At 46.9% G+C, this 14,546-nt stretch overlaps 1 protein-coding gene across 1 annotated transcript in view; it reads right to left on the reverse strand.

The window, feature by feature from the left end:
* INPP5B (inositol polyphosphate-5-phosphatase B) overlaps positions 1–14,546 on the reverse strand; it is a 48,794-nt gene that overhangs the window by 26,292 nt on the left and 7,956 nt on the right. Inside the window, 2 exon segments of the mRNA XM_053211697.1 lie at positions 12,814–12,889; positions 12,892–13,214. Of these exon segments, the coding sequence (XP_053067672.1) occupies positions 12,814–12,889; positions 12,892–13,214 (399 nt within the window).

Below are 14,546 nucleotides of genomic sequence, written 5' to 3' on the forward strand. Positions count from 1 at the left end.
TGGCCTTCACACCTCTCTGGCCTCATCCACCGTGCTCTACGTCACCCAGTCTGCTCTGGCTCCATTTCCTTTTCTGCTGTTCCTAGAACATGTCAGGCTCATTCCCAACTCAGGGACTTTGATCTTGCTGGTCCCTCTGCCTGGAATGCTTTTCCTTCAGATCTCCACATTACTCACTCCATTTCATTCCGGCCTCTGCTCAGACATCAGGAGGCTGACGCTCTCTCTACCACCCTACCACCCACATCACTCTATCCCCTTTCTCCAGAACTTCTTCTGTTCACAGCACCCTTCCTGTCGCAGTGATTTTTTTCAAAGAGCCTCTAGGCCAAAAGAAATACCTAATAGAGCTGTTCAAGTAGTTAGGGCCAAATAAATTACTAAGTATTTAAGGCCTAACAACTTAAGTAGCAGTTTGAAAACGAACACACATAAATAGAAGGAAAAAATACTATTTGTTTCATTTTAAATAACCACAATTACCTACTAACGACATGTGTGTGCCTATTGGGTACGTACAACCTCTCAAACTTTGGAATCCGATTGGACACCACGTACAACGTGCCACACTGATTTTTGCATGGTAATTTTTTTTTAAGTTTATTTATTTTAAGAGAGAGAGAGAGAGACAATAGGGGAGGGGCAGAGAGAGAGAATCCCAAGCAGACTCTGTACTGACAGTGCAGAGCCCAACTCACTCATGAACCATGAAATCATGACCTGAACTGAAGTTGGATGGTCAACTGGCCCCTGTATTTTTTGTTTTTTAGTTTACTAATTTTGAGAGAGGGCACACACACAGAGAGAAAGGAAGAGAGAGAATCCCAAGCAGGCTCCATGCTGTCAGCCCAGAGCCTGGTGTGGGGCTTGAACTCGTAAGATAGTGACCTGAGCCGAAATTGAGAGTCGGTCACTTAACCACCTGAGCCCCCCAGGCTCCTACTTGCTTTTGATGACAGCAACCACCAAAAACCCAGCTTCACCTTCCTTTTTTTTTAAAAAAAAAAAAAAATTTTTTTTAACGTTTTATTTTATTTTTGGGACAGAGAGAGACAGAGCATGAACGGGGGAGGGGCAGAGAGAGAGGGAGACACAGAATCGGAAGCAGGCTCCAGGCTCTGAGCCATCAGCCCAGAGCCTGACGCAGGGCTCAAACTCACGGACCGCGAGATCGTGACCTGAGCCGAAGTCGGACGCTTAACCAACTGAGCCACCCAGGCGCCCCATCACCTTCCTTTTGATACAATGTCCTCAGAAGGAATGCGGCACCATCTAATGTTGAAACTGTAAACTACCTGGAGCTAGAACAGACCTCAAGTATCTATGTGCTGACTTTCGAACTTTTACAAGTCCCACAGTGTCCCTGTGAATTCACCACAGAGCCCCAGATACCTCAGCACACAGTCTGGGAACCACAATCTTGTGAAATTTTTCCCTTTAGTACTAATACCATTTGACATTATATCTTGTGAGTATTCATCAGTTTATCGGAAACTATCCCCACTAAAACGTAAGCTCTGCAAGGCAGGGGCTTTGTCTTTATGCGATTTCCTGGGGACCTGGAACAGCACCTGCAGCAGAGTGGGTACTCGATGTGTTAAATGCATGCAAGTATCCGGAAACTTAAGCTGAAGCCTAGCTGTACCATTATCTTCCTGTGTGACAAGTTCCCTCTTCTCTTTGGGTCTTAGTTTCTTCACTTATAAAGCAGGCACTTCAGTATAAATATCTTTATACTTTACAATGAGCAAAGGCAAATTAAGGAATATGGGTTAGAGCTCTGCTTCTGCATGTCAGTGCTAAGGACTCAGGATCTTGTTTTGGGGCTTCCTAGTAAAGGCTTTGTAAGTTCCTAGGAAGGGCCAGACTGGAAGAACATCTCCTGGGGACAGGTGGTTCGTCCCTATGGATTCAGCTTCTGTCCATGAGTGGGCAGTGTACTGGAAAATCGCCCTGCAGGCCTACATCACCATGTCTGCTGCAGGAACCAGCCCAGTGACGACCAGAACATCTTCATTCTTCACTCTACGTGTGGAAAGTTTAAGGCGTGACCTAGGGGATTTCCAGCCACAGAACAGTCTTCTCGGGATCTCTTCTCCCCTGGATCTAGCACGGCGGCTGGCTATCAGCAGCTCTTTACCAAATTTACCATCACCCAGCCCCCTGGCTCCTTCTCAACCACAGCTTCCTGTTTCTTCCTCCCCTTCTGCTTCCCTACTCCTACTCTGCCCTTTTTCCAACCTCAGACCTCCAATCCTTTGTCACCCAATCTAACAGATGGGTTTTTCCTTTCTTCCCATGTTCATTCCCTAAGTCCTATAAATCCTCTCTCCTAAATATTTTTATACCTGACCCTCTTCCCTATCCCTACTGTCATGCCCGAGATTAGGCCCTTACAATTTCTGGAAAGCACATTCAATGATTTCCCTGCCTCCATCACCACCCCCCCCCTCCAGTCCATTCTGCCACCATCTAGAAGAAAACATAAATCTGAGGTCATTGCTGTGCCTTAACTCCCATAATAACTTCTTTTTCTTTTTTAAGTTTATTTATTTGGAGAGAGAGAGCGTGCATGCGTGAGCTGGAAAGAAGAGAGAGAGAGGGAGAGAGAGAATCCCAAGCAGTTACTTGGGGCTCAAACCCACGAACTGTGAGATCATGATCTGAGCTAAAATCAAGAGTCTCATGCTCAACCAACTGAGCGACTAAGGCGCCCCTCCCACAATAATTTCTATCAACTATCGAATCAACCCCAAACCTATGAGTATTACACACAAGGACCTTTGTAATTCACCCAGACCCCCTTTCCAGCCCCATCTCCCACCGCCCCGATCCAGTCACACCAAAACGATTTCTCTCTTTATTATTATTTTTATTATTTTTAATGTTTATTTATTTCTGAAGAGAGAGAGAAACAGAGCGCAAGAAGGGGAGGGGGAGAGAGAGACACACACACAGAATCTGAAGCAGGCTCCAGGCTCTGAGCTGTCAGCACAGAGCCTGATGTGGGGCTCGAATTCACCAACCCTGAGATCGTGACCTGAGCCGAAGTCGAACACTTAACTGACTGAGCCATGCAGGTGCCCCGCGATTTCTCTTTAGATGCTGTCTCCTCACCCCACCCCTGATCCTAACCAGTCCTCAATCCCACCTTCGTGTGGTAGACATCATCCTTTCAGACTCTGCTCAGTGTTCACCCCCTTCAAAAGGTCTTCTACTGGTCCTCTCCTTGTATTTTCATACAGCTAGTGCTTGCCTCAATCAAGGCATTTATCATAATAGAACCGCCACTGTGTTCACCTCTTTTTGCCTTACTTCTTTAGCTAGACCACAAGCTCCTTGGGAGCAGGGGCTGATGTTTTTTCCTCTGTGGACCTGGGCTTACCACAATTTATGGAACATATTAGGCAGTGAGCAAACACACAGTGAACAAAGAGCCACAAGGCAGAGATCAAGCTCACTGTCATTTCTGGGTGCTTACTTGATGACCACCTTTCACACCTACAATTGAAACCATTTCCCTGTAAGAGGCTACCTAGTAAGTAGGTCAACCATGGTAACAGCTTGGTCTGGATGTATAGAACTGCTGAAGTGTTTTGCTTTTCTTGCAAATCCTGTGCATTGCACTGTATAGTTTACAGGACCAAAACCCTTCTCCCATGCCTGGCTAAACAGACAACACTGCCCCTGGAGGCTCCTTCCTTAGCTCAAGCAGCAGTAGTGCCTAACACGGATCCACCATTCTGATCTCGAACACTTGTACACTTGGGGCCAAGGGTACTTTGGAATTCAGAATTTGGGGGATCTTAAAAAGCTAATATGTGACCTATGCTGTATATAATACAACACCCCCCAGCAGAGTCTGAGGCAACACTGAGGAATCAAACACTTTGATATTTCCACAGTGCGACGTAGGAGTAGTAAAGTGTGGGGGGATAAATAAAGCCTATAAATAGTCTCATGTCAGTTCAAGCGAGTCTTGCTGCCAAAGTGGGCTTGGGCCAAACTTATAGAATTTTTTTTTTTAGTCTTTGGAGCTTTTAGGACTTCAGAACTGCTAATAAGGGATTGAAGACGGTAGTTAAGAGCATGGCCTGCTGTTATCTACACACATCAAAAAGGACTAGAGTGTGTGTCTATGTCCATCTATAACACAAGCTTATAAATATATCGATAAATTTTACAGACACATACGTACACATACGTATCCTGGAAGGGTAGAAACCAAAATGTCAACAGAAATCGTTTCTCAACGGTAGGACCTCTTTTGCTTTTTGCTTATAGGCACTTTCAAAAGCAGCTACAATGTGTATTTTATCGTATGCACATTTATCATGGGTTTTGAAATCAAAGACCCAGGTTCCAATTTTGACCCTGCCATTCATTAGCCGTTTGACCTTGGGCAAGTTACCCAATTTCTCTAGCTTTGGCCTCTTCCGCCGATCAGAGACAACAGTGTATTTGCTGTACGCGACTGCTGTCTTCTCTCCCTGTGGCTAACTGGAGGCTCTCCCTCACTTCAAGGCCAAAAGGTGCTCTAAAAGCCAAACCGGACCTGTTGAAGGCCCAGAGCTACAAAACAAAGACAAGAGGCAAGGTCTTGATGCCAACATCTTGTAGCCAGGCCTATCACTGACCTGGGGTTGGGGCTTTTTCTAAAACAGGACATCACACAAGGAAAAAAAAAAAATCCAAACCCAAATACAAGTACCCTACTTCTTTGGAGACCTGTACGAGAGCAGCAGCATTCTTTATTTTCTTTTTTCCCCCCAGGAACATTATTTCTTAATTCAGTGGGTCCTTCTGTATCCTCCTGTTGCTCTGTTTCCCCCTGCAGGTCCCCTAGCTATTTGCAGATGCTCCCATGTCCAGACCAGTGCTGTCCAAGAGAACTTTCTGTGATGACTGAAAGGTTCTACAGCTTTGCTGCCACTGGCCACATTGAGACACCTGAAATGTTTCTAGAGTGAAAGGGAAACTGGATTTTGTATTTTATTCACCTAAGTTAAATGTTAATAGCCACATGCGGCTACCACAGTGGACAAATGCAGACCTAGGTCACACTCCTTCTCTTCAAGAATCATCGGCCACCACAGTTCGCTCCAAATGGAGCTGTCTAGCTCTGCCAGAACTTAATCCTGCCACCGCCTACTGTCTGCATTTCCACAAGGAAGTTCTGTGCACGGCGGGGCCCAGGTAAAGGTGTGGTTTGACCTGGGCCCTCTCCCTGAGCTCCCCCTTTGTCATCTGTACCAGCCCTGTCCCTGCCAGCCTAGTCTGCAACCCTGCCATCCACCCACACCTCTCGTCCCAGGGCCCCAAGAGCTGGTCAGTCACCAATGTCTTTGTTCCCAAGGATGCCTTTCTTCAGGCCATCCTCTCCTCACTTGTCACTGCAAGAGTCTCTCTTATCACCGCAAGAGCCTCCCACTACAGGAGCTTCCCACTTCTCACTACCCAACTTGGTCTCTGGATGTGGCCAGACTGAACTCTGATTTTAGTTAGGTCTCCCTGCTCTTAAGCTTTCAGCACTGCACCGATGCCTGGAGGTTAAGATACAGACTGGTTGAACTGGCAGATGAGGCCCTTTGCAAACTGGCTCTCCTCAGTCACCTAAAAGCAGCCAGATCTAAATAGACAGGTTCGCCCTGCATGCCACCCTCACCCCTGGCTCCAAGGGAAGCCCCTCCTACTTGCTGGCCACCTCTCCTGCAAAGCCCAGCCTCCACTCCTACGAGCTCCTTCCTCTTCTTCCTGATGCCCCACTACCATCACCACACTATCCGAGGTAGTCATCCCTCCGACTTCTGAAGGCCTTTCTTGTCCATATAACTGGTGTGGCACTTTTAAGAGAAATTAGTGTTTTTGGAAATAAGCGTTAGGCTTTGGAATGAAACAGACCTGGCTCTTTTACTGGCTCTGTCCACGACCTCATATGAAACCTCAAGCAAATTACTGCATCTGTGTCCTCATTTGTAAAATGTGGATAATACCACCAAACTTAGAACCCAAAAGAATAACCAAACGAAATCTACATGGGTCAAGAGCCTAGCACAATGCCTGGTGCACAGCAGATGGGCAGGAACTGTTAGTTCTTTCCCCTCTACACTTTTCCCCCCAGCTCTGCCACTCTTAACCCCCCACTGCTCTGATAATGAACACTGCCATTTATCAAGTTACCTTCTAATCGCATTAGACGTTAAAACCCAGATCTGCTTGACTCCACAGTCACCCCCTTTGCAAGCACGAGCACAGGATCTTCAAGGAAACTATCAACTCATAGAGGTAAGCAGCAAATGAATAGAAGGGTTGAGTCTGCTTGGATAACAAAGCAAAAGTACCACCATGGTGTCCACAGGGTGTGCGGGTGTGTGGCTGCCATTGCTGGGTGGAGATCATGTCCTGCCCTTGCTGAGTATCTACTAGACAGGTCTAGGAGGAGATGTCCCTTCCTATCTTCTCAGTCAGTCACTGGCCTTTGCATTCCAAATCCAGCACACCAGAAGAACCTGCAAAACCATGCGAGCAAAATCCCTGATGTTTCAAATTGGCAGGAGTGAGTGAGTTGGTTCAACGCTTACCAGTGACACAGAGGGGGCCACGCCAAGGGCTCTCTCAGTCTGAAACAGGGAGACACATACCAGCAAGAGGTACTTCAATTCACAGGAAGATAAACAGATCCAGATAAACAGATCCAACTACCCAGAATCCAAATCAGGCTGTGTTAATGACAATGATAGTAGTATTATCATGAATAATATTAATAGCAAATTCTTAAGGCTTACTACATGCCAGGCATGGTTTTAAACACTTTACATATGTTTAATCTTCAAAACTGTTCCATCGGATGAAGTAAGTGCTATTATTATCTGCACTTTGCAGACCAGAAGTTAACTAATTTGCCCCAGAACACACAGATAGTAAATGGCACAGCCAGGATTCAAACCCAAGGAATCTGGGTCAAGAGTTTGTGTTCTTTTTTCTTTCTTTTAAAATTTTTTTTTTACATGTATTTATTTTTGAGAGACAGAACACAAGTGGAGGAAGGACGGAGAGAGAATGAGACACAGAATCCGAAGCAGGCTCCAGGCTTCAAGCTGTCAGCACAGAGCCTGACATGGGGCTCGAACTCACAAACCATGAGATCATGACCTGAGCTGAAGTCAGACGCTCATCTGACTGAGCCACCCAGGCGCCCCAAGCGTTTGGGTTCTCAACCAATAAACAATAGCAAGATATCAACTATCAGAAAAACATGAGGTTCAGAAAGTATTTCTGGCAGAAGAAATAATTTCAGTACAAAGACAGCATTATGGCATCCTCAGAAAATAGTAGTAATAAGTAGTATAAACAAGTAGAAAGGAAAAGTTTTGTTTGAGAAGGATTAGGGGACACGGAAGTAGAGTACAGGGATTAGGGCTCAAGCATTAGATTCAAACAGACAATTTGAGTTCTGTTCTCAACTCTGTCACTGACCAGTGAGTGATCACAGGCATGTTACCTACCCTATCTGAGCCTCTATCTCTCCATCTGAGAAATGGACATCCTGTTACAGAACTTTTGTGGCATAGTGTGAGCCCCACAGACCCACAGTAAGTGCTTAATAAATGGTAACTGCTAATAATAATAATAGTTTGATAGCAATACATTTAAAAAAATTTTTTTTTAATGTTTATTTATTTTTGAGACAATGCGAGAGACAGAGTGCAAGCAGCGGAGGGACAGACAGAGGGAGACACAGAATCTGAAGCAGGCTCCAGGCTCCAAGCTGTCAGCCCAGAGCCCAACACGGGGCTCAAACTCATGAACCGTGAGATCGTGACCTGAGCCGAAGTCGGACGCTTAACTGACTCAGCCACTCAGGCACCTCGATAGCAATACATTTTTATAAACAAATTTTTATTTTAAAAATTTGTTCAGGGTTCATGAGTTTGAGCCCCGTGTCAGGCTCTGGGCTGACAGCTTGGAGCCTGGAACCTGCTTCAGATTCTGTGTCTCCCTCCCTCTTGGCCTCCCTCTCTCTCTCTCTCAAAAATAAACATTAAAAAAAATGTTCAAAAAAAAAGATTTTTTAGGAATAAATACATACTAGTAATAAATGGCCAAAGTGTAAGATTTTGAACCCCATGTAGAGTTTGGATTTTACTCTATGATGAGGGGGAACCAGGGGTGCCTGGCTGGCTCAGTTGGTAGAGCTTGTGACTCTTGATCCCGGGGCAGTGAGTTCAAGCCCCACAGTGGACGTGCAGTCTATTTTTTAAAAAAGGGAGAGCGGGGAGCTACGTATAGTCCACAGTGCGGGGAAACTCTGAAGAGAAGTCCGGAACACAGGGCACCCGGCATTACAAACAACAGTCAGCCTGGCCAGCACCCCAGATAGTTGTTACTTTTTTAAAAGTCAAATAACCATGCTTCTTAGTTTTCTCTCTGTTTCTTTAGACATCTCTAAAAACACATCCTGTGCCCTGCGGACCCATAAGCCCTGGACTCAAACTCTACCTGCACCCTGTGCAAATCCAACTTAGGTTGGCAAGGACTAAATATGACCGGTTTAGCTTTCAAGTAGGAAGACTCCAGTGAGCCCAGTTCACAGCAACAGACTGTAGTCGTGACAAGTTATTGGACAGATTACTTGACTCTTTCCCTCCAGGCTCTCCCTCCACTGGACCTTCTGGTCTGTGGTCTGGTGATAAAGCTGAAAAGAGAAGTGGGTAAGAGCAAACCAGGAAGAGAGGGGAGAGAAGTTCAGAGCACACTCAAAGAGGAAGGGGGCAGGAGCTTTTCAAGTGACTAAGCACTTGAGGCGATGAACTGCGCGGGTCTCTATAGCTCAAAGACTACAGACATTTTTTGAGCACCTGGTGATGTGCAAGGCACTCAGGCTGGCATGTGGGGAGGAGAGAGGATGCAAAATGCTAACAACAGCAAGTTCAAGCTTGTAAAAATGTAGCTGAATGAGCAGTCAACAAAGATGAAAACGCACAGGGTTTTATCCAGAAATTACAAGCAGTCAAGTTCAAAGGAAGAGGAAATGAAGGGGAGTTGGGGCAGATAAGACTAGATAAGAGGGGGCTGAAGCCAGGCTGTGCAGGACTTGAACTGTCATGCAAAAGAATCTGAACTTTATCCTGTGGGCAACAGAGAGTGGCACAACATTCAAGTTCACATACAAAATAGGGCATGATAAAAGTTAGAGGCTAGGGAGATCCCGAGGGAAAAGCAGCCTTAAGGTTAGGAAGACTTGGAAGGAGACCACTGGGTTTATTCAAATAAGACGATACTTACGTGAACTATGGGGATTAAAAAATAACGCGGTTATTAGAAGAGGAGAGGGAAGAGTCCAGGATGACAGAGATTTTAAGAGACTGCATTCACCGAAAAGAAATTGGAGGGAGAGAGAGCAGTAAGAAGATAATGACTAGTTATCTGGAAGAATCTGGCCTAGGATAGGCCCTGAAGAGGGCAGCCCGTCTCTAAGCTCTGGAAAGTGGGCATTTGCAATTCCTGAGTGTGTTTCCCAAACAAAAGCATCTCTAAATAACTTAGAGGTGACCTTCTTGGAGGCAAACATTCATTCTCATTGCATAGATGGAAGAGAGGAAAGTCAAGAGACATGTCTAATATTGTACCAAGGTACAAGAAGGAACATAAAAAAATAAATAAGTAAAAATTAGACACACACTTTTTTCAAATCCTCACCATTCATTTTTGCTAGTTTCAGTTTGCATATGAATGAGGGGTGGTAAAGCCTACAAATTTGTTACAGTACATTTTAAGCAGCAAAGAAAACATGCAGGTCAGCTGGCTTCTATGTTCCAACCCTGTCTTCCCTCTAATAAATATTGATGCCTCTCTTCCTGAACCTTCAGTCCCTGAGGATTTTTCTGTGCAAAGCTCCACTTCTAAATGAATGCTTGTGGGTCACCTGGCTTGCTCAAGACTCCCCCTGTAGAATTCCAACACAAACTGTTTTCTGAGGGAAGGAAAAGTCGTCTGGGGATTCTCCTGTTCTAGAAACAAACAGGAGGCTAAATGGGACAAACAGGGAAAATGGAGAAGGGAACAACAAAAGGAGGAAGAAAAAAGGAGCACAGTTCTCTTTTGTTTAAACAAAGTGATCCAAACTCATTTGCTTAGGGGCCTTCAGAGCTTAGGGGCCCACAAAGGCAGAGAGAATGGGCAACGTTCCTACCTGCAGGATAAATATCTAGGAGAATTCCTCTTCGCTGCTAAAAGGATAGGTTGGTCACACAGATTTTACTTCTTGAAAGAGAGAAAGAGAGAGAGAGAGATGGACCAACCCAGGGGCTATTTTTCCCACATTCTCTCTGGCTTCTACCCTGGTAATCTAGGTTACCCTTTATGCTGCCTTGAGATATAAATAGCATTCATTTCCTTTCTCAGGCCAGACAGATTCTAATGCTGTTTTCTGGGTCCAGGGGCAAAAATACTCATGGCGCATCTCATTCTAAATCTGAGTTATTACAAAGCTGCCTCACTTTGAATCAGCCATGGAATAAGAAAACCACTTCAAAAGACCAACATTTGAGTGTTATTACCACTTTGTTAAATTAGCCCAGAAGAGCACCTGATGGGACTTCTGAGTAGTTCTTTCCCTTTCTAGCACATGTCTCAGAATCTTCCAGAACACAGCTCCAGGTCTTTGCCCAATCTCTACGCAACTTGGCCTGACACCCCCAAATTCAGCAGAGACAAATCAAAGAATGGACATTTGGGAGAGAAGCATCAAAGTGAGCTCTTTCCTTTCTCTACCAAAACAAAGGCGAGATGTGAAGACCAGATTCCCCTGGCCGCCAAATTACCTACGCCTTTGAGGTACTCTTATCCCTTTGGCTCACCCTATAAGGACCACTGCCCTGCTGGGCTAACCCTACACTCTCTTACCTCAATGTATGGACTGCCAGCGCCTTGAGGGAGCCTTGTTTCTCCTAAAGTACATCACAAATAGCATTTTTAAGCAGTCTTTCGCCTCAGGTTGGTTCCTCAGGCTATCCGGAAGTGGGTATTTTGATCATACGCGTATAGAAAGAACCAAATCCACTACCTGTTTCCCTTGGCACCTGGACTATCCAGAACGTCAGCGGAGGCCCCAAAAGTTTCTCCTACCTGTTGTAGAAGCTGTGACTCTCCTCTGAGGCCAGAGCAACTTTGGAAGCAGAGATGAGAGGCAGAACTGGGGGCTAGGTACCATCTCTTCCCAGTTTTAACATGATTCATTTGGCAATTTTAATTAGCTTAAATTGAATTTAAATGAACTTAATTTATAAATGAGTAATCTATAAATTAAACTTAAATTAAAACTTAGCACTTTAGTGTAACCCCACTTACCGTAGGTTATTATGATGGGGCCAAATCATTTTAGACTAAAAATAAAACCAAAACCTTGACGACAATTCCCCACCAGCATGTGACTAGGTTTTGTTTTTTGAAAGCAAAAGAAAGATTGTGAGATCCCTGCGCGTCTACCACCCAGGGGCAGATAACTGGCTTCAGAGCTGTCCCGCCTTCTCACAGAAGACCTTTCTCTCCACGTAGGGAATGAAGCACTCCAGCAACCTGGCCCTGGTATGCTGGCTGAGAAAACACAACCCGCCTCTTTCTGCTGCCGCTGGGCCTGTTCTTAATGGTAAGCTCTCACCTGTCCCAGCACCACAGCCCAGGATGTCATGGGAACTGAAGCAACAGCTGTCTCAAGATCAAGTCCTTCAAGTGAGCTGAGATAAGCCCCAGAAAGATGCAAACTATCAGCACCATCAGGCGCTTCAAACGCCTCTTGTGGCAGCTGCAATGAAGGAAAAGCATAAGCACTGAGGAAGTCTTTCGCTCACCCAATTTCCTCTCGTTTTACAAACTTTGTGCAACGTGCTATCCGCACCCCACCCCCGACGCCCCAGCCCCTCATAGTTTCCAAGCCTTATAAGAGCAAGCGGAGTGCTGGCCCACACTTACACAGCCACTTGACAGACTCTTCATCTCTCGCAGATGGTTGAGAAAGGAGGCACGAATGGGTACCAGTGGTCATGCCAAAGCTCTCACGTAACTGGAGCCGCATGGGCGCACCCAGGGGAAAAACATACCAGGGAGCCCGTGCAGAAAATCAAGGGGCTGTTCAGAAAATACAGGTCTGCAGGTCCTCCCAAAGCACCAGACTGACGCAAACTTCAGCCCTGGGCCTCTTGCTTTCCAAAAGACAACCTCCTGTTCAACAATTGGCTTTTTGTGCTGCACAACACTACCTACACTAAGGGCTGGGTGGAAAAAATCTAGTCCCTTTCACCTGTAACCTCATCCTGGCCTCCATTCCCACGGTGAACAGGGCTCTCTTGGACCCCGGATCTGTGCACAGCCCCATCACACGGGCCAAAGACTGACAAGAGAGCCAGGCAGCCCAATACACACACCATTCCTCGCCCAAAGGAAGGCTCGGTTGGTCATGGCGAGCGCACCCCCAACACAGGCCAACCTCGGAAGGTCAGGATGGAGAAACAGGCTCGGAGAGAGGCAGCGACTGGCTCCAAGGCACACAGCGAGTCGGGAACGGCGCTCTACTACAACCTCAGCCTCCAGATTCCGGGGTACCACACAGCCGTCCGCCTGCTCTCACCACGCCGGCTAAGAATAACATCCCCTCGGAACTTCAGCCCCAGCGTTCCCGCCCCCGAAGGGCCAGGACCTTGGTCATTGCCCCGCGCATCCACCAGCCAAACCTCAGACCCTGCCCACCCGCGGGCCGGGCCCGCCGCCGCCCCCGACCCAGAGGCCCAACCCAGGTTCCCCCAGCCCGCCAAAGACCTGCAGAGTCGCACTCCCGAGAGCCGGAGGCGGCGGACATTTCCCAGCCAGTTTCTTCAAGCTCTTCATCACGCCGCTCGCGCCGCCCCGCCCGCGCTGCCCGCTCCGCCCCCAGAAGGGCCCGCCCCCGCGTGCCACCTCCACCAATCGAAGGCCGATACTCTCCATAGCCCCCCCCACCCCCCCCAACCAGTAATGAGACCGCCCCCGCAGCCGCACTTCCTCCAATCTCCACCGCCCCTTTCGAGACGGATACCTGCCTCCGCCAATTCCGGCGCATGGCGGCCGGGGCCCCGGGGCAGAGTTCCAACTGAGCGGCGTGGGCGGATCGGGCTCCAGCCGGGTGCACCTGTATACAGACAGCCACAGGAATTCAGGATCCGGGGTCGCCGGGTCGAAACCTGTGGCAGGGAAAAGGAGGGAATGCTGAGCCACGGGCTTGAAGAGCCAGTTCCACCTCTGCACGACTGTAGGCCGGTGAGCAAATCGCTCAGCCTTTCCGGAGAGTCTCCAAGCCTGTTTCCCGGAGCACTGGGTGCATCTGGGATTCAAATGCAATAATAAATGTGGAAAAAGAAAAAAGTGCCCTTCCAAGCTAGACCCGCGCTACTCCCCGTGGTAACTATGTGCTAAGGTGTGTGCTTCATATGTGTATTACTTCTTAATCCTCACAACTAAGTGTAGGAAGTGAGGAACTATTATCCCATGGCAGCTGTGCTCAGAGACCGTAAGTCTTAGGTCGCAGAGTGAGAGGCACAGTGGGAACTCAAATAGCTGTCAGTACTAGGGAGTGGGTTGGGTGCTTTAATTACCCATAATCTCCGTCAGCAACTTGTAAACTACTCCTAGTAAAAACACACTCTAGGTAAAAGTAGTGTGTTTGCTATGAGATATGCCTTCAAGACAGGTCCTCTCAAGACAAGACCTCTGGTTCCCCTTTAACAGACTGCCACCTCTTCCTGGAAATTCTTGAGTGCTTCTGCCTCTCACTCAAACCCACTTCTGTCTGGGCCCCGAATGCTTTTGGTCTCCTATGCTATCTTGCCTGCTCTTCTTGTAAAACTGCATGAACCTGACCGAACCTAATTGGATTTGCAGGGACATCATAAATGAAGAAACTTGGGTTCCAGGCCCCAGTATGGCACCGGCAGAAATAGCTTTTAAGTTCTTTTCAGTATTTGCTTAGTGTTAATCCATATTGGGCCTCATCTAATCCTCATAAATCTCTTGGAGTAGTAGGTAAGGCAGGTTCATATCATTGTACAAATGACAAAGCCAAGACCTAAAGAAATAAAATACACTGTTCACATTCACAACTAGGAAGTGGAAGAGCTGGGATCTGAACTGAAATCTCTGGACCCCGGGGGCATGGGTTAGAGCCTGGGGTTCCAAACCCCGTCCCATCAATTCAATTGAGGAATGACCTTGGGTAAGTTACTTACCTTCTCTATGTCAGTTTATTCATCTATAAACAGCATATCTACTCTTTAGTATTGCTCAAGGGACAGAACAGGAGAATATAGTTGGTGTGCATGGTCCAGATGTCTAGAAAAATGTCTGGCACATAGTAGGTGCTCAGTTAGGGTTCTCTAATTCTTTTCTCTAATTGTGGTCTCTTGACCAAGGCACTTCTACTCCCTGGTCTTTTATGCTGCACGTTATCCACCAGGGACCGGGTGGAGAAAACCTAGTTCCTCTCACCTTTCACCTCAACCCTCATCCTGGACTCCAGT

This window comes from Acinonyx jubatus, chromosome C1 (genome assembly GCF_027475565.1).
Source record: "Acinonyx jubatus isolate Ajub_Pintada_27869175 chromosome C1, VMU_Ajub_asm_v1.0, whole genome shotgun sequence".
NCBI lineage: Eukaryota > Metazoa > Chordata > Mammalia > Carnivora > Felidae > Acinonyx > Acinonyx jubatus.